Source organism: Triticum aestivum, chromosome 7D, assembly GCF_018294505.1.
Source record: "Triticum aestivum cultivar Chinese Spring chromosome 7D, IWGSC CS RefSeq v2.1, whole genome shotgun sequence".
Classification (NCBI taxonomy): Eukaryota; Viridiplantae; Streptophyta; class Magnoliopsida; order Poales; family Poaceae; genus Triticum; species Triticum aestivum.
The window spans coordinates 462,078,232-462,102,968 of NC_057814.1; the positions used below are offsets into that span (position 1 = coordinate 462,078,232).

The 24,737-nt window shown below is 44.6% G+C and overlaps 1 protein-coding gene across 1 annotated transcript; it reads left to right on the forward strand.

The window, feature by feature from the left end:
* The first annotated feature begins 11,893 nt into the window (after positions 1–11,893).
* Positions 11,894–13,006, forward strand: LOC123170519 (protein FAR-RED ELONGATED HYPOCOTYL 3-like). Its single transcript, XM_044588376.1, has 2 exons — positions 11,894–12,842; positions 12,920–13,006. The coding sequence occupies exons 1-2, from the start codon at positions 11,941–11,943 to the stop codon at positions 12,942–12,944; spliced, it is 927 nt and encodes a 308-aa protein (XP_044444311.1). The 5' UTR covers positions 11,894–11,940; the 3' UTR covers positions 12,945–13,006.
* The last annotated feature ends 11,731 nt before the right edge of the window (positions 13,007–24,737 follow it).

Consider the following 24,737-nt stretch of genomic DNA (forward strand, 5'->3'; position numbering starts at 1 on the left):
TTCATTGATTACAACCCCTATGACTCTGCTCGCATTAGGAAGAGGCGTTTCTGGACTGCCAGCCAGGAACATTTTTATTCCTCAGTGTTGTTCAACAAAGACAAAGTCTTCGATCATGAGCACATTCCTCACGTGGATATGGAATCTCTGTCGTGTTTCGTGCCAGTCCTCAGTGTTCTTCATGACGCTGGACTGTTAAATTTCTGCACTGACATCTGCGATTGGAATGAAGAACTCGTTCTTCAATTCTATGCAACGCTGCACATCACCGGAGACTCTGAAGATGTGAATTCATGGGTGTTGGACTGGATGACCGAAAACACTCACTACAAAGCACCAGCCACTGAATTGCTTCGTGCATTGCCTCTCAGTCCTCCCCTTGAAGCTGCTCGTTGCATGTACCAACAGCCTGAGCTTACAGATCACTATATGCAAGTGCTGATGAAGCCTTTAAAGCCAAGTCAGGCCCCAAGAACCAAATTCCTCGTGAAGGAATTGCTATATGTGCCTCGGACTGTCTATCGTATTCTGACGAAGACATTGAGTCCTATCAAGGGCCATGGCTCGAATGAAGAAGAAGTCGTTGGCATCATGAAATCTGCTTTTCAATATCATGCATGGCGTCCCCGTCAACTTCCATGATTTCTTCATGAGGACTCTTGCCAATGTCACAATGTCACCATTTGAGTTGAAGCCTTATGCTCCGTGGATTATGAGATTCATCAGAACAAGGTCTTCACTCAACTACAAAGCTGATACACTGAACCATTGCAGCTACTTGCCCCCGGTTGAAGTCCTCAAATGGACATTCTCCTCAGCTGATGACAAGGGCAAGGCTTCTGCTGTTATTGATGAAGGCATTTGTCCATTGGATGGTCAATTTCGCAAAGCTGCATCCTACTCCACAATTGATGACTCTGCCACCCATGACTCTGCCGCCAACGCTCCCAAGAAAAATCCTCAAGGCACAGCTCCCAGGGTGATGACTGATCGTGAGCTTCTCCTCAGTCTTCACCAGAAGGTTGATCGCAATCACAAATGGGTTAAGCGTCACTTTGGTTCAATTCTTCACAACATGACTGCTACCCACAATGCGGTGAAGAAAAACCATTACTACCTCCATGAAACCTTCAACCATACCTGGGCTGTTCTGTCTCACATTTATAGCGCAGAAGATCTGAAGAAAATGGGTCTCAAGGAAGATTTTGACTGGTCTGCTCCTCCACCGAAGAAATACAAGAAGGTCAAGATTCCTTCCTTGGTGGCCATCTCCTATTTTTCATCGCGCGACACCGACGAGCATGAAGACTTGGACGACACTGCGGCAGGCCCTACATCAACAATCGACCCCAACAACGCTGCCGCTCCTTCATCAACTTGATAATCTTCAGGGGCGTTAGTCCTCAGTTTCGATCCTTTTGGTCATTCGATGACAAAGGGGGAGAAATTTGAGTTAGTCTTCAAGCGGGTCTATCCTATATGGGCGTTTTTTGAAAGTTACAACTCTCGTTCTTCTGATGACTTTGCTGGATCGAGTTGTAAACTTAAACTCTATGGTGGCCTGATACTTTGGTTGTGGTTTTTCTGCATGCTTATTCCTCATTAATGTTTATGCACGCATGCTGAAATACATCAGTCACCATATTTCATCATGCATTTCAAATTCTTCATATTATATGTCAAATGTGTGTATGAATTACAAGATATAGGGGGAGATCTCCATGATTTTACTCTTCAAGTGTGCATTGCTTCAAAAGCAAATTCCTCACTATGCACATCTTCAGGGGGAGTTCTTCTATATCTTGCAATCAAATTCCTCAATATCAGTATTTACACTTCATATGTTTATCCCCATTGAAAACTTAACCTATATTGTCATCAATCACCAAAAAGGGGGGGATTGTAAGTGCATCTAGTGCCCCTTAGTGATTTTGGTGATTTGTAGACTTATAGGTTAAGGGACTAATGTGTTTATGAGTATACACATGTCTATAAGTCTATGAGGAGTTTGATATTTACAGAGAAAGTCGACCCCTAAAAATGAAGTTCTTCGTCTGAAGACTTTGGATTTCTGAAGACTTTCCGAAGACTTTGAAAGTGAAGAAATTGGTGTGACCTTGAAGACTTGGTATTCATTCGAGGAACATGAAGCGTGAAGACTTTTGTTTTTAGTTTCATTTTCTCTTTCTTGAGTCATAGGAAACACCGTACAATTAAAGGGGGTCAAGGAAATACTAAGGAAAAATTTCCATGTGATGCTCAACTCAAAATCCTACACCTACCAGTCCCTTCGAGTGAAGCCATTGGAAATCTCATACAGTTCAGTCATATTCTTCAGTGACAGAGACGAAGTTTTTCTGGTCTCTGAAAAATTTGTTCTGACTGAGGAGTTAGGAATTCGCCAGTGCGGATTGCTACACAGTGAGGAACATGATAGCCCTGAGGAATTTGAGCCTCAAATATCCGACCGTTGCTATGCTATGCGCCAGCTGTCCCAAAATATCTACCCACCTAACGGTCATATCATTGAAGGGCATTTATGTCTTATCATGTCGGGCTGCTCCCTAGGCTATAAATAGCCGCCCCCTTCAACCACTAGCTGGTTGGCTGCTCCGAGAGAAACTGACACTTGTCATTTGAGAGCATCCCATCCTCCGAGGACTTTGAGCGAAAATCATCAAGTGAGGAAAACCCAAACCCAAACACCTACAAACCCAAAGTGATTGAGCATCACTGAAGAGATTGATCCTGCGTGGATCCGATGCTTGTTACCTTTGAAGACTGTGCTTCTTCCAGACGGTTAGGCGTCACGGTCTAGAGCATCCAAGAGGAATTGTGGATCGCCGAGTGACCGAGTTTGTGAAGGTTCGAAAGTCACCTGAAGACTTACCACGAGTGATTGGGCGAGGTCTGTGTGACCTTAGCTCAAGGAGAATACGGTGAGGACTGTGTGTCCGGGACTGTGTGTCCTCAGGTTTAAATACCTAGCCGCTCCAACTAGATGTACAACTGAGACAACAGTTGGAACTGGTCTACCAAATCATTGTCTTCACCAAGCTTGCTGGTTTTATTTCCTCAACTCTTTAACTTCCTCATTATGTGTTGTGCACTTGTTCATCTCTGCCTTTGAAGACTTTGACTGAAGACTTTCTCAATTTCCTCAGTTCAATTTCTTCAGTCTGTTTGTCTTCATCCTGTGTTATCCTGTGTTTACGCTTTCTGTGCTCTGTGCCTGACTTCATTTCATCATGATGACCATGCTTGTGTTCTGTTATGTTTACTTGTGAGTACTTATTCCGCTGCAAGTAGTTCTTCGCTAAGGAATTTCCTCACCCGCAAATTCCTCAGTGAAGAATTCATAAAAATCGCCTATTCACCCCCCTCTAGTCGATATAACGCACTTTCAGGTTCCTGATTCGATGAACTAGGCATCTCCTAATTAGATGAGGTAGCCATATACTTCATGGAAAAGATATCTTCAAAGAAAGTCGCATCATTCAACTCCATGATCCTACCGACATGCATGTCAGGTACCTCAGATTTTACAACCAAGAATCTATAACCAATGCTATGAAAAGCATATCCCAGGAAAACAAAATTCACGATATTTGGTCCAAGCTTGCGCTTCTTTGAAATTGGCACATTGAGTTTCGCCAAACAACCCCAGGTTCGTAGATAAGAGAATTTTAATCTTTTCTTCCCCCATTCCTCGAATGGAGTTATCTCTTTATTCTTTGTGGGAACTCGGTTTAGGACATGACATGCAGTCAATATCGCCTCCGCCCACCATGCCTTGGAGAGACCCGATGTGTCTAACATGGCGTTAACCAAATCTGTTAGAGTACGGTTCTTTCTTCGGCCACCCCATTTGACTGAGGTGAGTAGGGAGGCATCCTCTCATGGATTATACCATGTTCTGCACAAAAAGCATCAAATTCATTGGAAAAATACTCTCCACCACGGTCGGACCTAAGCCTCTTGATTTTTCGATCAAGTTGGTTTTCCACTTCAGCTTTATAGATCTTGAAAAAGTTCAAAGCCTCATCCTTAGATTTCAGAAGATACACACGGCAGTATCTAGTAGAGTCGTCAATTAACGTCATGAAATATTTCTTTCCACCTTTTGTCAAAACACCATTCATTTCACATAGATCTGAATGTATGTGTTCTAGTGGTGCAAGATTTCTCGTTTCCGCAGTCACATGAGACTTACAAGGTTGCTTAGCATGCACACACACTTGACACTTGGATCCCTTGACAGTGGTGAAACTGGGAATTAAGTTCAACTTCGCTAGTCGCGACATGCAACCAAAGTTAACATGACAAAGACGTGAATGCCACACATTTGATTCACTATTGTTGCAAATATGATTAACAACTTTATTGCAAACGTCTGATAAGGATAAACGAAACAGGCCTCCTGACTCATAGCCTTTACCCACAAAGGTTCCATACTTGGATATTACAAATTTATTCGACTCAAGGACAAGCTTGTAGCCATCTCTACACAGAAGAGATCCGCTAACAAGATTTTTGTTGACAGAGGGGACATAATGCACGTTCTTCAGCCGCACGATCTTCCCCGAAGTAAACTTCAGATCGACCATGCCAACACCACGAACAGAAGCACTTGAACCATTGCCCATCAGCACGGTTGAAGTCCCTGCGGTCTGATAAGACGAAAACATGGAAATATCACCGCATACATGCACATTAGCACCCGTGTCAATCAACCAATCAGGAGAATGACATACTGAAAGAATAGTGGGAAATATACCATACCAAGCATCCTTCATGTCAGTGTCTCCAATGACAACATTAGCGGTCTTGCCACCTTTCCCAGGATGACGCTTGTCATAGCGATTAGGGCAACTAGGAGCCCAATGATCAGGATCCCCACACACATGACAAACACCTTTCTTCTTGTCATTCTTCTTCTTAAAGTTTGTGTGTTGCACAGCCTTGTTCTTCCCATCAAACTTTGCTTTACCATCAAACTTGCCCTTGTTCTTGAACTTGTGGGGCTGGAAGTTCTTCCGTACCAGATTGGCACTAGATCCTCCCTCAATACCTCGAGCACGTGTGTCCTTTGCTCTCGCCTTTTCTTCCACATCAAAAGTGCCAATGAGATCCAGGACGGAAAACTCCTGTCTCTTATGCTTCAGCAAGGTAGTAAAGTTCCTCCATGAAGGAGGAAGCTTAGTGATGATACCTCCGGCAACAAACTTGTCCGGTAGCATACAACTGAAGTGTTCAAGTTCTCTAGCAAATGACTGTATCTCATGAGCTTGCTCAACCACGGAGCGCTCTTCAGTTATCCTGTAATCATAGAATTGCTCCATGATATACAACTCAGCGCAGCATCCGAGACCCCAAACTTGGCCTCGAGTGCATCCCACATATCTTTTCCATTATCAATTGACGCATAAGCATCAACTATGTTCTCACCAAGAATACTCAAGAGAGCAGCCTTAAACAGAGTATCCATTTTCTGAAAAGCTTATGCCTGTTGAGCATCAAGCTCTCCTTCAGGTTTGCCAAGAGTGGTGTCATAGCAACTCATGGTTTGAAACCATAAACTGCTCTCACGCGCCACCTCTTATAGTGGATACCCTCAAACATAGGAGGTCTCATGGAAGCAACAAAACCACTCGGGGTAAATTGCCTATAATAAGGTTTTTGGATTGTTGGAAATATGAGCAATTTACCGAATGATTTTATTGTCAGAAATACTAGATAAAGCATGACTTATATAGCAGAGATAAAACAAGTCATGCAATTCGACAGAGAGAAGGTAAATAGCATCTGTATATATGAACTAGAACCGAACACATCTAGAACAGACACTAGAGCAAGAAGTTGTGACAGAACCTCTAACAGAAAGAGTATGAGAACGTACGGAACGGGAGCAGATGTACCGGTATTGGGGTCGGTGTCCTCGCCAACCATGTCGTCGAGGAGGTTGTCGACGTCGGGGAAGAAGTCGTCGGAGTCCGGGGCGTCCGTGACGAAGAAGTCAGTAGTCACGCTGAGCGCTCCCCAAAAACCTTATCACCCTTCTCCCGTACAGGACTCAAAAGGTGCGGTTTCGGAGGCCTACTGTCCCGACCTGCGGTGCACGCCGCAAGTCGGGATGGGGAAGATCGTAGCAGCAGCGCAGTGCTCCGGAACTTGTGGCGAGAGGAAGAGGATCTTCTGGTGTGTTTCTCTGGAGAGGAGCGACCTCTCTTATATAGTCATCGGCTCGACTCATTCCCGTAACCCGCGGCGCGTCGTGACGAGGCGTGGCGTGGCGGGCGGCAGAGGAGGAGGAGCGCACGTGGATGTCCCTCTTGTTCTCATTCTCATACAAGTGGGGAAAGAACCTCCCTTATAAGGAGGTCCAACTCGGACGCGGCTAATCTGCACCCGAGCTCAAATGAGCTCGGGTGAACAGTAAAATCGAAAAACATTCAAAAAATTCCCTTTTTTTTGGGAGAAACATTGACAAAAGTTCTAAGTGCCTGCAAAAATTCGTCATGAAATCACATTCCTAGAAGGCGTGGCAAAAAAAACAAAAACAGTACTCTGAAAAAGCTACTTTCAAACGCATTTTGAAGCACTAAATTTGTTTTTTTTTGCCACGCCTTACAGGATTGTGATTTCATGATGAATTTTTGCAGGCACTTAGAACTTTTGTCAATGTTTCTCTCAAAAAAAATTTGGAATTTTTTGAATTTTTTTCGATTTTTTTTCGATTTTACTGTTCATGCGGGAGCATATGAGCTCGGGTGCAGAATGGACTTTTCGGTCCAACTCCCACTAAACTAGCAGTGTGGGACTAAATTTTAGTAGTATCCCTTGCCTTGCACAAATGGGCTAAGTGGGCCTTTAAGATTTATTTAGGAATTTCTGAAATAGTTATTGGGTTGGCCCATAAATAGATAAAATTCCAGCAGTAATTTGTTTCATTTTCTTTTTTGACTGTCAAAAAAAAATCTTTCATTTTTTTTCTCGAACGAGGGGTGCAGAGAAGGCAGGCTTCCAAGCTAGCCCCGTTATATATATGCACGTACTCACTGATACCGCTGAAATCTGCAGCAGAGCACAACTCAGTAGCAACATACACCACCGTGGGTAGCACAAAAATGGCTCCTGTAGCTATAGGGACTCTCAGTTCATCACTCTTCACAGCCACCGTCCTCCTCACTTTCTTGACCTCTTTTGCCCCTGCTTCTTCATTTGATGGCACCACGCTGGGTGATGAATCTGGTAAGGACTTCCAAGCGCTCCTCTGTCTCAAGAACCATCTCTCTAACAACACCGAAGCCCTCGCCTCGTGGAACAATACCCTTCAGTATTGCACTTGGCCTGGTGTCACCTGTGGCAAGAAGCACGCATCTCGCATCACAATACTTGACCTTGAATCTCTTAGTTTGAACGGCCAAATACCACCCTGCAACGGTAATCTCACTTTCCTCGCGAGAATCAACCTCCAGGATAACCTGCTGAATGGTGGGATCCCGCCAGAGGTAGGTTTTCTGCATCACCTTGTCGAGCTCTCCCTTTCAGATAACATTCTTACTGGCGTAATACCGAACTCGTTGTCTACCTGTTCTAGCCTTCAGATCATCGATCTTGGGAACAACTACCTCGAGGGGGAGATCCCCGCAGGTTTGGCCAACTGTCTAAATCTCACAGAGATTTATCTTGATAGCAACGTGCTCCACGGAAGCATTCCGGATGGGTTCGGCATGCTTCCTAAGCTTTCAGTTATGTATGTTCCAAGCAACAAGTTAACGGACAAGATTCCTTACTCACTTGGAAGCAGCTCATCACTCTACTATGTCGTCCTGGCAAACAACAGCCTAACTGGAGGCATCCCACCTCTCTTAGCAAATAGTTCATCACTTGAATGGCTGGACTTGGGAAGCAATGACCTCGACGGAGAGGTACCTCCTCCTCTCTTCAACAGCTAGTATCTTAAAATCATACTTTTGGGAGGAAATAACTTCGTTGGGTCTATTCCACCTTTCTCACCCATCTCGCCATTGAGAACTCTCTCCCTATCCTTAAATAGTCTCACAGGAAAAATACCTTCCTCTGTTGGGAACTCTTCTTCCCTTGTTGAGCTTTTGCTTGCAGGGAATCACTTGCAAGGCAGCATTCCGTGGAGTTTGAGTAAAATCCCCCACTTGGACAAATTAGATCTGAGTTACAACAACTTATCTGGAGCCGTTCCAGGCTCTCTCTACAATATATCGACACTCACATACCTTGGCATGGCAATTAACAGCCTAACAGGAGAAATTCCAGAAAATATTGGCCATACCCTTCGAAGCATCCAGACATTCACTGTTCAAGGAAACAGATTCGGAGGTCTTATTCCCACTTCAATGGCCAAGGCCATAAATCTTCAGAGCATTAATCTCTGTGACAATGCATTCCATGGTATTGTTCCTTATTTTGGGTCTTTGCCCAACTTAACCGAACTAAATCTAGGCAAGAACCAACTCGAAGCTGGCGACTGGACTTTCCTCCACTCGCTCGCCAGTTGTACAAAGCTGGCAAGTTTACGTTTAGATGAAAATAACCTACAAGGTGAACTGCCAAAGTCCATAGGCGATCTTCCAAAAAGCTTAGAATATCTGTTCTTGACAGCCAATAAAATATCTGGCACCATACCACATGAGATAGGGAACCTTAGTGGCCTCAAACTTCTTTACATGGAGCAAAATTTGCTTACTGGAACCCTTCCGGACTCACTTGGAAACCTTTCAAACTTGTTCGTTCTAAGCTTATCAGAAAACAAGCTATCTGGCCAAATCCCACTTTCAGTTCATAACCTTGGTCAATTAAGTGAGCTCTATTTGCAGCAAAATAATTTGAGCGGGCCCATCCCAGCAGCTTTAGCACAGTGCAATAGGTTACACACCCTAAACCTCTCTTGTAACTCATTTGATGGAACAATACCAAAAGAACTGTTTACTATTTCCACACTTACTGAAGGTCTTGATCTCTCTCACAACAAACTCTCTCGACATATACCAGTGGAGATTGGTGGATTAATCAACCTTTCCCCCCTCGATGGTTTCTGCTCCGGTGCTCCCCCCTAACTCAATTTCCTAGGGGTATTCTTGACCCCCGCCATCTATTTTTTCTCCGGCCTGCCGCTGCCCATATCCAAGCCCCGTAGCCCATATCCAAGCCCCGTATAACCCGTATGACCCATACGTATGTATACGGTGACATCCCGAAAAAAGGATGACACGACCCCACGACGGCCGATCCATCAATCACGCAGCTCAATCAATCACGCAGCTCCTCCATCATTCTGGTGAGTTTCTGTAGGAATATCGGCGGCAGCGATCTTATCACCGGCGATCTCGTCCGAGAGCGCGCGCGGCACCGTCGTCAACCTCCAGCGCTCGCAGGTACCGCATCCCGTTTCCCCACGTTTGTCTCGCTCGCGGCAGCATCAAACGAACTGCCGCTGTTTTCGTCGTAGTGGTTAACCTAGCGGGGCGGGCAACCTAGCTTTCTGGCGGTCCAGGCCATCGCAGATCTTGTTCTGGTAGTGCTGCTCGTCATGATATACACAGTGATCACGCGGGCTAAAGTGGGTTTCTTCTTTCTAGGGTTAACCTAGCGTCGGTTGCCGTCGGTTGTGTGCACGACGGCTCCGTTATTTGATGCGGCGGCTTACCTAGGTATCCGGCGATCCAAAATAATCACGACTGGTGCCGTGGGCTAGGAATCCGGCGGTGCATGTTATCACGGGTAGCGCTGCTTCTCGTGATCCAAAGTGATCACGTACTGGATTCGTGGGACGTACCTTAACGCCGCTTGGTGTGGAGAGGGGGGAGGATCCATGGCCGATCAGAGGTCGTTGGCGTCGGTTGTGTGCACGATCTGAACGCCCTCGGTTGGGGCGCTCTCCGGTTGGTGTAGTTTATTTAACATCCGTGATCGTGCGCTAGGTGTTGTATATGTCAGCATTGATAATGTTTGCACATGTGATGATACATATTAATTGTTGTAGGAAATGGCGGACGATGAGTTAACTGATATGATGTATGACATGGAGTTTGGAGAACTGATGAAAGACTGGATAGAAGATTGGTCAGATGATGAAAATTCAGATCGTGGAGATAGGTCAGAGAATGGGAACGTATTGGAAGATCTTAATGTGAGTGGCATTATCATGTTGTAATTTTTTGGTGGCATCCGACAATATTATATTTTGAAAATTTATAGATGGATGAACATGATGATGGTCAGGAAAACAATGAGCATGATGATGGTGAGGAAAACAACTCGGAGATCTCGAATGAAGATTACATTAGTCAGGTATGGAAGTGGAATTTTTTGTTGGCATGCATGCAAATTGAATTAATCCTGGAATATTATATGATAAGTACTTATGTATTTGTGTTATATTTTTCAGCTCATTTCCGAATGTCATAATGCGTACGACTATTACGGTGAATCCGACGCGGAGACAGGCCTTGATGTCGAATCATTAGCTGCATCTGATTCTGGGGAGTCGCAATCGTCGGTCATCATGAGTGAGGTATGTATGTAATCAATGTTGTATGGAAGTAATGTTATACCATAGAAAACTGTTTTCATGGCTATGTTATGATTGTGTAGGTGACAGAAGTTGAGGGTAAAAAGAATGTCCAAGATACTGCTAGTGCAGATGATAAGAGGGATATGTTCATGCAGATAATACAAATGACTTTTACGTCTCACGAGGCTGCGTATGATTTCTACAACAGCTATGCTAGAGATAATGGTTTCAGCATTAGAAAGAATAGGGTCAGGTATAGCAAAACCGAGTCACGTCATATGCGTTATAGGCGGTTTGTTTGTTCCAGACAAGGAAAACGTGACAGCAGGTTGCTAACCGAGGAAGGACACAGCCGTAGGCTCAGACCCGAGACACGCTGCCACTGCGAAGCGCACCTGACCGTGAAGCTTGACCAAAAGCGTGGGGTTTGGTATGTTGATAGTTTTGAGGACAAGCATAGCCATATCTTGGCAGGACCGGACGAGGTACCTTTTCTTTGGTCCCACAGAAAAATCAAAGAGTACCAGAAGCATGAGATAATGTCCATGGGAGCTGCAGGGATTAGAATTCACGACATGATGGATTGCTTCATCAGCAAACATGTATGGTATGGCGGTGTTGGTTTTACCAGGCGTGAAATATACAACCTTTGCGCCAGGGAGAAGAGGAAGCTGCTTTCAAAAGGTGATGCTGCCACAGTCATAGGCATCATGGTCAGTAGGAAACAGAGGGATCCTAGCTTCTTTTTCGAGTACAAGCTAGACAAGGAAGGACATATGAATAGGATGTTCTGGTGTGACTCCCAGTCTCGTCATGACTATGAGGACTTCGGCGACGTGCTTGTATTTGACAGCACGTACAAGATGAACCGGTATGGTATGCCATTCATACCCTTTGTTGGTCTTAACAATCACCGGAAGACCACTGTTTTTGCTTGTGCCATAGTTTCGGACGAGACCGAAGAGACATATGTGTGGCTGCTGGAGACTTTTTTGAGGTCCATGTGTCAAAAGATGCCTATGAGTGTTATCACGGATGCCGACGCTGCGATGATCAAGGCAATTCGCCAAGTCTTCCCAGACGTGTGGCACCGTATATGTACGTGGCATATAGAAAAAAATATGAAGATTCACCTCAGTCACAAGTCCTTGAAGGAGTTCCGAACTCTTCTGTACTACAGCACGTCCACGGCCACGTTTGAGGAGAGATGGCACGCGTTTTCCAAAAGATGGCAGTCGGAAAAAACAGTAACATGGTTGAGACGGATGTATAAGAAGAGGAGACTGTGGGCCGCGGCTTATCTGACAGAGGGTTTTTGGCTTGGCATGAAAAGCAACCAGAGGAGTGAAAGTCTAAACTCATGCCTTCACCTCCACCTAGACGGTGAAATGACCCTGGTGGATATGATTTTGCACTATGAGAACGCCGTTGTACGTATCCGTGAGAATGAGGCACGAGATGATTGCACGGCCTCACAGAGTTTACCGGTGCCAGTTACTAGCTCGAGGGAACTTGAGATAGCTGCTTCTCACGTCTTCACTCCAGCAAACTTCTATATGTTGCAAGCTGATCTTAGGAAAATTGGTGGCATGGAGATTGTAGAAATAAAGCTCGGAGACGGATCACAGCAGTACATCGTGGCCTGGAAGAATAACCGGAAGAGCCGTTTTTGGGTGGAGTACACTCCAGTAAATTCCGCAGAAACTATAAGGTGCAGCTGCAGAAGAATGATTCGAAAGGGTCTACCTTGCAAGCACATATTCCATGTACTGAAGTACTTGAATATATCTGAAATACCAAAGTGTTTAGTTCTTGTGCGGTTCACGAAAGACGCAAGGTTGGGACTGCCCGCCAGGCGCACAAGCGATCTGTTGGGATTTGGATGGACTGGAGCAGCTGAAAGAATGAAATATAGCCAGGTCAGTGTGTTGGCTTCAGAAGCTATGCATGCAGCATGCAAACACCCAACTTTGTGGGATCAGTTACAGGAGAGTTTGAAGGCCGTGATAGCTAAGAGCCATGAGTATGATCAGCTAAAGGAAAATTTGAGTAAGAAAACGGCTGATCTTAGTACTTGTGCAATTGAATATGTAGATGATGGTGAAGGCAACATAGTTGAAGTTCATGATCCTATTAAAGTATCAACGAAAGGTGCAACTAAGGTAGATGAGAACCGCCCTATGTCGAAAAATGGTAGGCCACTTTCGTACGACGAGATCAGAATCAGGTGCGGCGCATGCAAATTGCTAGGGCACACTAAACGCAGCAAGAAATGCAAACTAAATAAGAAGTAAGTTTTTGTATGCATTGTAGGTTATAATTGTTTTTAACTTGTCATTCATTAACTTTTCCTGTTATCGTGTGCAGAAGCGTGGTGGGCGAAGAAGAGTAGAACAGTTGCTAAAGTTATGTTAGGATGAATCCAGTGATCTAATAGTGAGGTGTTTACAATGTATTACTGCATACATGATACATGATATATACTATTGCAAGAGGCCAGTACCTTGAGATAGTGCTTGTAGCATATATGGACTAAACAGGAGGCGGTCACTAGGGACTTTAATCATGGAAAATGGATAGCATTTTAGCCATTGTAATGATGGCATCTTTTGTGTTGTCCACTGTAGTTATATTATATTAGAAAACTAGACGATACCCGGCATGTTGTTGCGGGAATGCTCCTTTGCAATATATTCATAGAGAAATGGTTACGTGTAACATGTATATGTTGTTGCGGGAATATTTTGTTTGCATGTTGTGGTGGACCTTTCTCCATACATGTTGAATGACGAGGTGGCAAACTTGCATGTTAAGAGAAATAGGTTAGTGGTGGCTAGTTGTTTAGATATAGAAGATGTAATTATGTGTGGTAATAATTAAATTTTTTTCACTCCTTTGGTTCACCACCATTTAGATATAGAAGATACCAGCTCACTTTGGTCTATAGTATAGACTTCATACCAAAAACCCACCATTTTCCCCTCATAAAGAAAAGAAAAACCCACCATTTTATGGCTTGTAGTGTAACTCGGGCCGCTTGTCGCGATGACATGGAGGGGGGGGTGACGGATGCCGTAAGACGGCGCGACACACGGCCGCTCCCATTGCCGAGCCCATTTAACAATTTTTATTTTGATTACAGCCCGTTTAAATGGGCCGCGCTGGCCACCTGGTCGGGGCGGTTCTTCCCTCGCGATCTCCACGCGCGTTCTATCTATCCACTGCAACCGCCGCCGCCGCTGCCGCCACCGATCCACGTCTTGCCGCCGGTCACGTTACGCCATGGTTTCGTGGAGCGACGAGTCGAGCTCTTCTTCGGATGGCGAATCCGTGACTAGCCTGCAGGTACGCTCCTACTATATAATCTCCAAATAGTGCTAGGCTTAGGGTTAGAGTTCTTCATTTCCGGTATTTAACGCAGGGCGTTGATTTGTGCATTATCTCTGTTGTTTCGTTTAGCTTCCTACGACTATCCCTTGCTATGAATGGAGTGGCATTGCTCACGATCTGTCTTCTCGTTGTCTGCATCGAGAACCTTGCGTCAGGCTAGTTGCTTTTGATTCCTTGGACACTGGCAGACGTTTTCTTGTCTGTGGTCAGAAGGTATGTTGTTCCGTACTGTAAATATATGTTTAAATTACCTCGTGCTCGATTTACTTCGCGGTAATCCATTGTTCTGCCCAAAATTGCATACATTTCAATTAATTTGTGCATTTACAAAGTCCGTATTTATGTTGTTTTTTTACGGTCTAATATTTGTTTTAGCACATAATAGCATATACTTGTAGTTAATTGATCCATATATATATATATGTATATCATTGCATGCTACATTTTGTGTTTATATGATTGAGACCATATTTTTAGTGCATTGCATGTAATTGTATTGCATTTGTGCATATATGATTGAGACCATATTTTTCATACTGTAGGAAGAAGTGAAATGTAACTATGTGGAATGGGTAGACCCGGAGTGGTCAGTGGCTACGAAGTTCTGCCTGAGAGAACTGTGGAGCATGTATGACGAGAAGCTGAGACAGAATATTAAGAATGCTGAAGAAAAATGCATGTTAATTGGAGAAAAGAGGAGGACGGAGGAAGAGCTGAGATTTTTCAAAATGGACTTTGCTAAACTGGTGGCTGATAAGGAGGATGCTCTCACGCAGTTGGGCAATGCAAGATTGTCACTTAGCGATCTCAAAGAGGAGCTGGAGAAGAATAAGATGGCAGATCATGGTTGTGCCAATCTACATCAGGTCCTGAGGGTAAAGGCTGAGAAAGACCGGGACCGGGTGGTGCTAGAGAGAGACCAAGTGATGAGAGAGAGGGACCAGCTGAAGCAAGAGAAGAAAAAACTTGAGTATATTATTGCAGATTTTCTCAAACAGAAACATGGGTACGTTGATAAGATCAAGAAGCTGAAGGAGATTTGTGATGAATTTTAAGTATGTTTTGTGGTTTATTGTTGAACAGAATGATCAAGTCCTATCTGCATTGTGGCCAGTTCATTTGTGTAAGGTCTAAGTATATTATATTAACCAATAAATTATATCACTTTCGAAATAGTTCCTTTCCCTATGGGTTGCTAAGCACTGAAATTATTTTGCTTCCACCGGAGCTCTAAATCATACTGATCAAGGGGGCGAAATAGTAGTTGATCATGTGATTGATGGTGCTACTGATCCTGATCTTCATGATGCAGAAAAGGAAAAGGCTAACAAAAATGCAGCAAAAAAACTGTGCAACGAGATTTGAAGCAACACATAACGCCAAGGGAGTCTGGCGCAAGACACGAGGAAGATCCACCTGTGGACGCCGATCCCGAGAGATCCAGCGGCAATCATGCGCACGGGATCCCAGGCGGATCTGCCTACTCCACCAACCGCAGGATCCACGGGTGGCCCGTCTGCGTCCGACACGCGGGCTGTCTCCACCGAGCGGTCGGGCGGGACCGGACCTGGCGCGTCCCCCCGCGCCAACTGGCGCTCGTCGACTGGGTCGCCCGCGCTGGGACCGGATCTGTCGTTGTCTCGGGCGCGGGATCCCACACCGGATGGCACGACAGCCGAGGTTGATTCTCAGGCAAACAAAAAGGAATTTATCAACTTTTTTTCTTATTGTTGAATAATGCCAAATCAAATAAAAAAATATGCAAAAGTAAAAAGGAAATGAATTACTCTTCCATGGAAGAAAAGAATGAACACAGCAGCAAAAAACATTAAGGTAGAACAAATGAAGGGAAGCAAAAATTTATTGGTACGAAACGTATAGTCTGACTGCATTACACATACACAAGTATGTGTGAGCGACCAAAAATCCACACAAAATCCATGGTATCGTGCTTATTACATGAATGATAGAAAATCAAAGTTGTCCATGCCGGGAAACGTGCTTCCGGACTTAAAACAAACGACTGAAACTAGAATCTTGAATCATGTATGATGTCTTCACGCCTTGCTTTTCTTTGCGATGTCGCGGATTTTGTTCTTCACACATTCGAGCGTGTTGGTAGGTGAGAGAACCAACTCGGCGATGAGACGCCTTCTCCTTGCATTAACCGTGCCCTGCAATTTTTAGAACAAGGTTTAATGAATAGAAGTTGGTATTATACGACAATTGTACAAGTGTACGAGCAGAGAGGACAAATTACCTGGGTAAAATCGGCGGTCCATCGATCCCCGTCCCAATGCTCCATAACTTCAATCACAAAAAGGCCACAAGAGTTCCTAATATATATGCAAACATTAGTCACCGTGCACACGAACATGTCTTTCGTAAGTAGAAAATGATGAACCATAACTCACCCGTCCTCTTGTGGTGGCATGTCGATCTGAGGTATGATAGGCCACTTAGTGACGTCTGGATATTTGCCAGGTGTAATACGGTTTGCCTCTTCCATATCAATTGCTATTGCTAGTCGCTATTTGAAAGAAAGTAGTAGTGAGAAACCATATGACATTTCATATGAAGAATGCTCAATGTCGGGGAGAGTACCAGTGCTTTCACAGTGTCGAGAGAGAACTCGAGAGGATAGAGCGAATCAAAAACTCGGAATTCTTTCTTGCGGTTGTGCATCACCACGGTGATCCAGTGTGTATTGCCGACGTTCAACGGGATAAATGACTGAAATGTGGAACACATTTGTAATCAGATGCAATTATGCTTGTTGAAATGAGTGTTAATGAACTAGTAAGAACATATCATACCTTATCACGGACGGTATACTCGTCCAGAACCCTACGTACTGCTCCAGCTCTGCTCAGCGCACTATCCATGTTGTATTTCGACGGTTTAGGGTTGTCTCGTGCCTTAGCACGATCAACAAGGTATTTGGACCTCCAGGCTGGACAGAGGTGCCGATCATGACCAACGCGCAGAGCCAAATGTGTCTGATAAGCATCGATAACCTGCGTAAAATAATAGAACATTTTATTTTCATAGGTGACACCTAGATTATGCACTTAAATAGCAGGACATGGTAATAGATCTTACGTCATCCGCCAGCCATGTATGCTCAAGTACCGGTCGTATTCTCTCCACAGTCACAGAGGTGCCACGTTCATTGTAGTAAACTCTTTTTGTCATATTCTTCTCAGACCGAGCAGCTGCCTCCACAAACGCAACAGCAGCATCGATGAGTTCCGGTGTCAAATCGTCCTTAACAGAGCCTTCCATGTCATTGTCACTAAACAGAGCTGCATGATAAATTACGAACGTCACGAACGGTGAGTACATGAAATGGTAGTAAATTAAGCACTAAGATAGCTACTAACGGTACCTCTAGTTGCGGTAGTGTTGCCGGATGGCTTAGTACCGCGAGCGCTTCGCTTGCCGGGCTTGTCAAGTTTAAAGGGGGATTCAAATTTCTTGGGAACAGTCCGTCGGCGCTTCCCGGATATAACATCGTCTTCTTTTGCGGTTGCTGCAGACTTTTTCCCCTTGCTCTTACCCACCATCCTGTCGATAGAACTTGCAGAAATGTCAATGTCGGACGATTCTGCTCGAGGAGAATTACCTACAATCCAAGGGTTCTCCGGTGTTGCGCCGCACTCATCAGTAGGCTTCGTTGTCTTGTCAACATTTAACTTGGCAGGTGTTTTCTAGTTAACAAAAAAATAATGTGATAGGTTCAGTTAACGAAAATGAAGATGCATAATTGAGATAAATGAAGACAAATAAATGAAAACATACTTCCTCATCATCGTTGTTCTGGTTTACAACAGGCTCGTCAGGCTGTGTCAAATCAATCACCGGCTCTAGACCGTCAGAGTCATCCTTGTACACGAATTCTTTTTTTTCTGGCGGACCATTCTCAAAGGAATCCACTTCTAGGTCGGCATCGTTGTTGCCGGAAGCCGCAGCAGCCGCTGGCTTGTACATCACACCATTTTGGTTCAACTTCTCTAACAATCTCTGCATTACATAAAAAATATTAATTAATGTCGGCACGGTTTTGCAACTTCAAAAATGTTGTAAACATAGAATTAAGGGTGTGTCACCTCGGCTACTTGTTCTGGTATTTCCTTCATTTGGCTGCGTATGTAATCCATACACCGCTTCATGATGAGGTTCATCATCTCGTCCGCGTTTGAGGCTAACTTGGACTTCTTTGCCGCACCAACGGCGGGCTTCATTTTTGGCTTTTCTGGTTCGGGTACTTTGCGCTCCTGCGCCCTATACTCCTTGGTTATGTTGTCTTCAATCTGCATGTGAAATACAAGTATATGTGATCAATAAAAATATTAATACAACTAATTATGTTATATAAAAGTTAAGAAGTACCCAACGTAATGAATTACCTTGATGTTACCACGGCCACGGCCTTGGTCATAATCAAACTTGTCTCTCCTTGAGGCTGCAGCTTCAGTCCAATTCCTCATTAGAGGTTCCATGGACAAGCTAGGATTGAATGCGCATTCACCTTCCAGAGGCTGAACCTTCTCCCAGTACAGGTACTGCATGAATATGAAAAATTACAATTAGTACTATACAGCAGGTAAATTAGCAATCATATTTTTTTTGCAATGGTACAAGTCTGAAAGGTGTACCTGCAGGAGAGCTAAGTTCCCTCTCGGCCATTGGCGGAGGTGTTTGCCTTTCCTCACGTTGCGAAGGCAGTCCAGCAGAACCCGGAGGGTGAATGCATTCCAATTAATCTTGGATATACGCTTCACATCGTCCACCAATGCGTAATATTGCTTTGGTACAGTCTTGCTCGACATGGGAGCAAGAACTGTTCCAAGCAACACGAGGACAACTCTCCGAAGGAAATCGTCGTCGGCAGATTTATTTTTTGTGATGTCCACAATCAGATCATCGATGACTATGTTACCTGTGGTCTTGCTCAGGAATTGAGGCGGCACTCGATCTTTAACATCCTCACCTTCCTCACCGAGAATACCTTCTGCCGACAGTCCGTGGTTCTCCAAGGCCAAGATGCACTCAACATCCACGGCACCGAGAGACACTTCGCCAACCAAGTCTTGTACAATGAATCTGCCCTTGCTAGGATCAAATATCTCAACCATGTACCGGATCAACAGTGTACGCATCTTCAGCGAAGGTATCTGAAGCATGCTACGGAGTGGTGTTTCGGCAAGTGCGGCCCGTTGACCGGAAGATAGACCGGCAATAAGTTTGCACCATTTTTCTACGGCGCAAACAATTTCTCCGTTGAGTTCATCCATCCTGTTAAAAAATATACTTGGTTATAGTACCATAAATTATGTAATCAACTTTTTTCCTAACATATTGTTGCATAAAACATAATAATGGAATACACTATCCCACAGTAGATAGAAAACTATACAACATAATTTATTCATACTGAAACATTCAGCAGAGACACGTGCAGCACATAAAATGACAGTTTAACAAGTACTTATTTAACCAATTAGTTTCATAATAAAAAGCAACATAATTTATCTAATCATTTATTTTCATATGGTACTGTACAAATAGATATAAGAATCGGTGACAGTGCCTAATTAACAGTAAATTGAAAAGAAAAAAACGAAATTATGCATACTGGAACATGCATCAAACAAACGTGCATCACATACAATATTAGTCGGCGTCTCATAGTTGCAACATGCATGTCTTAGGGCATTGCTATAACTTAAAGTGACTATGCTATAACTAACACTGATAAAAATTGTTGTTTATTCATCAATCCAACCTACAAGTGAAAGACAACAAACAACATGCAGAAACTAATTTGCAATCGTAGGGCTATCTAATCAAATACACGCACAAACAAATCTAGTGTCATAGGCCTATCTAATCTAATACACGCACAAACAAAAAACATCTACTCCAACAGATGTAATGCGAAGATTATGCGCTAATTAATCTTAGTCCTATCGAATCTAACACACGCACAAAGAAAAGCATCATGGATGCGGTACGGTTGCCAACATACTGGATCGCTCGATGAAGATGGAAGTTGTCGGCGTTGTAACGTGGACGCAGTTCGTCCACGACGGCCAGCACGCGCTGACGACCTGGATGTTCTCGACGATCTTGCTGGGGTTGGGCCGATGCTAGGGACGCAGCTGTCGTCGACTCGGCGGTAGGAGCCGTCGTAGACGACATGAAAGACGATGCCGAGACTAAATAGGAGGAGGAGGATCTCCTAGGTCGTCGTAACCACCAGGGATAGAACGCCCGTGATCTTTGCCTTCCTTAGTTGAGGAGAGGCAGTACGTGCTCCTAAATTAAAGGGATAGGCTTCCCACGCTCGAGTTTTTTTTGTAGATTCCGATCCGGGAATTGTGTAACAAATCGCAGCTGCTCCTCTCTTTGAGCGATGAGGGGCTCGTTTCATGTACTTTTTTTCTTTTCTTTTTCATATTAGAAAATTTTGATATCAAATAATTATTTCAACTCAACCAAATGGCCCCAAAAAATTTTCACACAATGGGATGACCATGGACATCATGCATGCCAATTCTCATCGATTTCCGACACTCGATGCATTTACTAGGATTTTGCCGGCGAAAAGAACCCGAAACGTTGCCCGGACGTGACGCAACGTTCGTTCGGTGTCAGGAATGGCTCACATGTTGCATGGGGGCCTACATTGGGCATCCTCACATGGTGCCAAAGTTTGGTGTCATTTCATGCAGGCCAGCACATAGCACATGTGCAATCACCATCATTCGGGTCTGCCGTAGGGGGAGCCCGAAGGACGTTGTTTTTCTGGACTCAACCAAATGGCCCCAAAAAATTTTCACGCAATGGGATGACCATGGACATCATGCATGCCAATTCTCATCGATTTCCGACACTCGATGCATTTACTAGGATTTTGCCGGCGAAAAGAACCCGAAACGCTGCCCGGACGTGACGCAACGTTCGTTCGGTGTCAGGAATGGCTCACATGTTGCATGGGGGCCTACATTGGGCATCCTCACATGGTGCCAAAGTTTGGTGTCATTTCATGCAGGCCAGCACATAGCACATGTGCAATCACCATCATTCGGGTCTGCCGTAGGGGGAGCCCGAAGGACGTTGTTTTTCTGGACTCAACCAAATGGCCCCAAATTTTTTTCACGCAATGGGATGACCATGGACATCATGCATGCCAATTCTCATCGATTTCCGACACTCGATGCATTTACTAGGATTTTGCCGGCGAAAAGAACCCGAAACGCTGCCCGGACGTGACGCAATGTTCGTTCGGTGTCAGGAATGGCTCAGATGTTGCATGGGGGCCTACATTGGGCATCCTCACATGGTGCCAAAGTTTGGTGTCATTTCATGCAGGCCAGCACATAGCACATGTGCAATCACCATCATTCGGGTCTGCCGTAGGGGGAGCCCGAAGGACGTTGTTTTTCTGGACTCAACCAAATGGCCCCAAATTTTTTTCACGCAATGGGATGACCATGGACATCATGCATGCCAATTCTCATCGATTTCCGACACTCGATGCATTTACTAGGATTTTGCCGGCGAAAAGAACCCGAAACGCTGCCCGGACGTGACGCAATGTTCGTTCGGTGTCAGGAATGGCTCAGATGTTGCATGGGGGCCTACATTGGGCATCCTCACATGGTGCCAAAGTTTGGTGTCATTTCATGCAGGCCAGCACATAGCACATGTGCAATCACCATCATTCGGGTCTGCCGTAGGGGGAGCCCGAAGGACGTTGTTTTTCTGGACTCAACCAAATGGCCCCAAATTTTTTTCACGCAATGGGATGACCATGGACATCATGCATGCCAATTCTCATCGATTTCCGACACTCGATGCATTTACTAGGATTTTGCCGGCGAAAAGAACCCGAAACGCTGCCCGGACGTGACGCAATGTTCGTTCGGTGTCAGGAATGGCTCAGATGTTGCATGGGGGCCTACATTGGGCATCCTCACATGGTGCCAAAGTTTGGTGTCATTTCATGCAGGCCAGCACATAGCACATGTGCAATCACCATCATTCGGGTCTGCCGTAGGGGGAGCCCGAAGGACGTTGTTTTTCTGGACTCAACCAAATGGCCCCAATTTTTTTCACACAACGGGATGACCATGGACATCATGCATGCCAATTCTCATCGATTTCCGACACTCGATGCATTTACTAGGATTTTAAAAAACAATTCAAATGTAAAAAAGATAAGATCTATTAGAATGAAGAAGTGAAATAAAAGATAACATATTATCTTACATTTTGAAAATATTTCAAATATAAAGAAGAGAGCAAATATTAGAATGAAGAAGTGAAATAAAACAGAACATTTTATTTTACAAACTAAAAACATTTCAAATATAATAAAGATAAGAAATATTAGAATGAAGAATTGAAATAAAACACACCATTTTAGTTTATATTTCGTAAATATTATCAATATAAAAACGAGAACGAACAAATGAAATAAAACACAACAAAATTTGGCATATTTTTTTAATTTTAGTAAACACTGTTAGAAATAATATAGAAAAAAGAGATTTGATTTTAAATATTAGAAATATAAACAAGAAAATAAATTTTGGAGTTAAGAAGTGAAAAACAAAGAGAATATAAAACAGATCAGTGCGCGGGTAAGGCTGCCCTGGGCCAGCCCGCCCGAATTGGGCCCAAGGCAGAGCCGCGCAAGGCACAGCGCAGCGCACAGCCGTGGGGTGGTGGGAGTTTAGTCCCACCTCGCCAAGCGAGAGAGCGCCGCACCGGTTTATATACCCGGCTGCGACTCCCCTCCCAAGCTCCTATCATATGCAGGCAGTACATTGCCTAACTCTCGGCCCCTCTGCCCCGTGGGGCCTACTAGCAGCAGAGATATTCTGCACCACGGGCCTGCATCCTGGCCCATGAACGGCTGGGTTCCTAGTCGTATGCAGGCCGTGGTGTATGAATTCTCCTGCTCTGGTAGGTGGGCACTTTTTTTGGCATATTGCCATGTGTTTTGATCTTCAAATCACACACTAAATTATACACATGCTCACTTGCATTCAATACACATTTTTTGCATATATGACAAGTTAATGTTTTGACCTTCAAATCACCTAATAAATTTTACACATGCTCACTTACATGTAATACACATGGCTATTAATGGGATTTCAACAAAAATGAGGCCGTGGTGTATGAATTCTGCTCCCACATGCATGCCATGGTCATGGTAGGGTGTGCATAAAGTTTGGGATCATTTGGTGGGACCGGCAAGGAAAACCTCTTTCAAACTTGCCCTCCGGCAAACCCGAATGGTCCGGCTTGTACATGGTTCATGTGGAGGCATGCATGAGATGACCCCAACTTTTTCGGAGCATGTGGGCATGGCCAATGTGGTCCCCCAGGCAAGGTGTGCACGAATTCGGACACAATACACACGTTGCGTCATGTCGGGGCACTGTTCTAGGGTTTTATCGCTAACCTTGCAGGGTTAAGCTATGTATTTGAATCTAGAACCAAATTAACGCAACCTTAGAGTTGAAGAACTGGCTGATCCATATATCATTAATAATGCTCTATTTCCACTTCAAGCCAGCATAAACCTATATAACCAAAAGCCAGCATGGCCTGCAGTCTGCCTAACCCATCATCCTAGGCTTACAAAGTTCATGAGCACCGCAAAATAACAGCAACAACTACTAAAACATCGCAACAAAGTAAAGGCCACATCTTCAGCAGGAAGTAGAGTCTTCTTTTTTATCCTTCCAGTCTTGCCACGTTGATTCTCCACCCCTGCTTCGCTGTGTACACTTCACTTGCTACTCGCTCTAGCAGTCTTGCTCCCACCTCCAGCACCTTTTTTGTGGCTCCTTTGTCTGCAAAATAGATCAATCAACAATCCTATTAGGGGCTACATTTTTCATGCAGAGAAATAACTATAGTTTTCCCAATACTGCAGTACTAAAATCACATTTATTAGGGGCAACCAAACAGCTCACTGTAAATAAAACTAACATAATCTCAAATACTGAAGTATTCTCAAAGAACTTAGAACATAGTATGCTATCAAACGGGTCCAAACTGACTCACACAGATAGACTAACTGAAGACACTGACATGCCATCACTCTGTTTTCTTGTCCTTCAACTTGCTGATGCGCTCTGAGTGACGAATGCCCATACGGATGTAGGTCTCCGCTTCAATCGGCATGGTCCTGTCTCCGAGCTGCGGGATCCCTGGACCCACAATCTGCACGTCCGCCGGCTGCTCCTGGACAACATCATCCTGCTCCTCCTCTCCAGCACTGTCGTCCAGCAGCAGAACAACCTCCTCTTCCCCGCTCTCATCCTTGCTCTGCTCCACATCTTCGCTATCACTCTCATCCTCGCTATGCTCCACATCTTCACTATCACTGTCATCCTTTCTTTGCTCCACATCACTGTCAGAGTGAACATTGGACTGATCAACCGGAGCAGGCACCGCGAGCAACACTCCGACAAGATCTGGCACTGGAATAGGAGGGGCGCGGCGGCGGGAGCGGTACATGTACCACCTCGCACGCTGACGCGGATCCGGGGAGTTCTCCGCTTCGTTCATAGCCCAGAGGAAAACCTGGACTGGAACAACTCCTCGAGCAGGACCAAACAACGATTTCTTCTCATTGCCCGTAAGCACTTTGATGAGACCCCTACCATGGTCGATGAACATCTGCAAGCTGGGAAACCAGCTGCAGATCTCCTCCACATTCACCGTCTTCTCCAGATCGCCCTGACAGAACTTCCCAACTGCCTCCTCC

What these genes read in the sequence shown, in the direction of transcription:
- LOC123170519 (XM_044588376.1), top strand. Translation starts at nt 11,941, where the DNA reads ATGACCCTGGTGGATATGATTTTGCACTATGAGAACGCCGTTGTACGT. An exon ending in AAATGCAAACTAAATAAGAA is followed by an intron (nt 12,843 to 12,919) that starts GTAAGTTTTTGT and finishes TATCGTGTGCAG; the next exon opens with AAGCGTGGTGGGCGAAGAAG.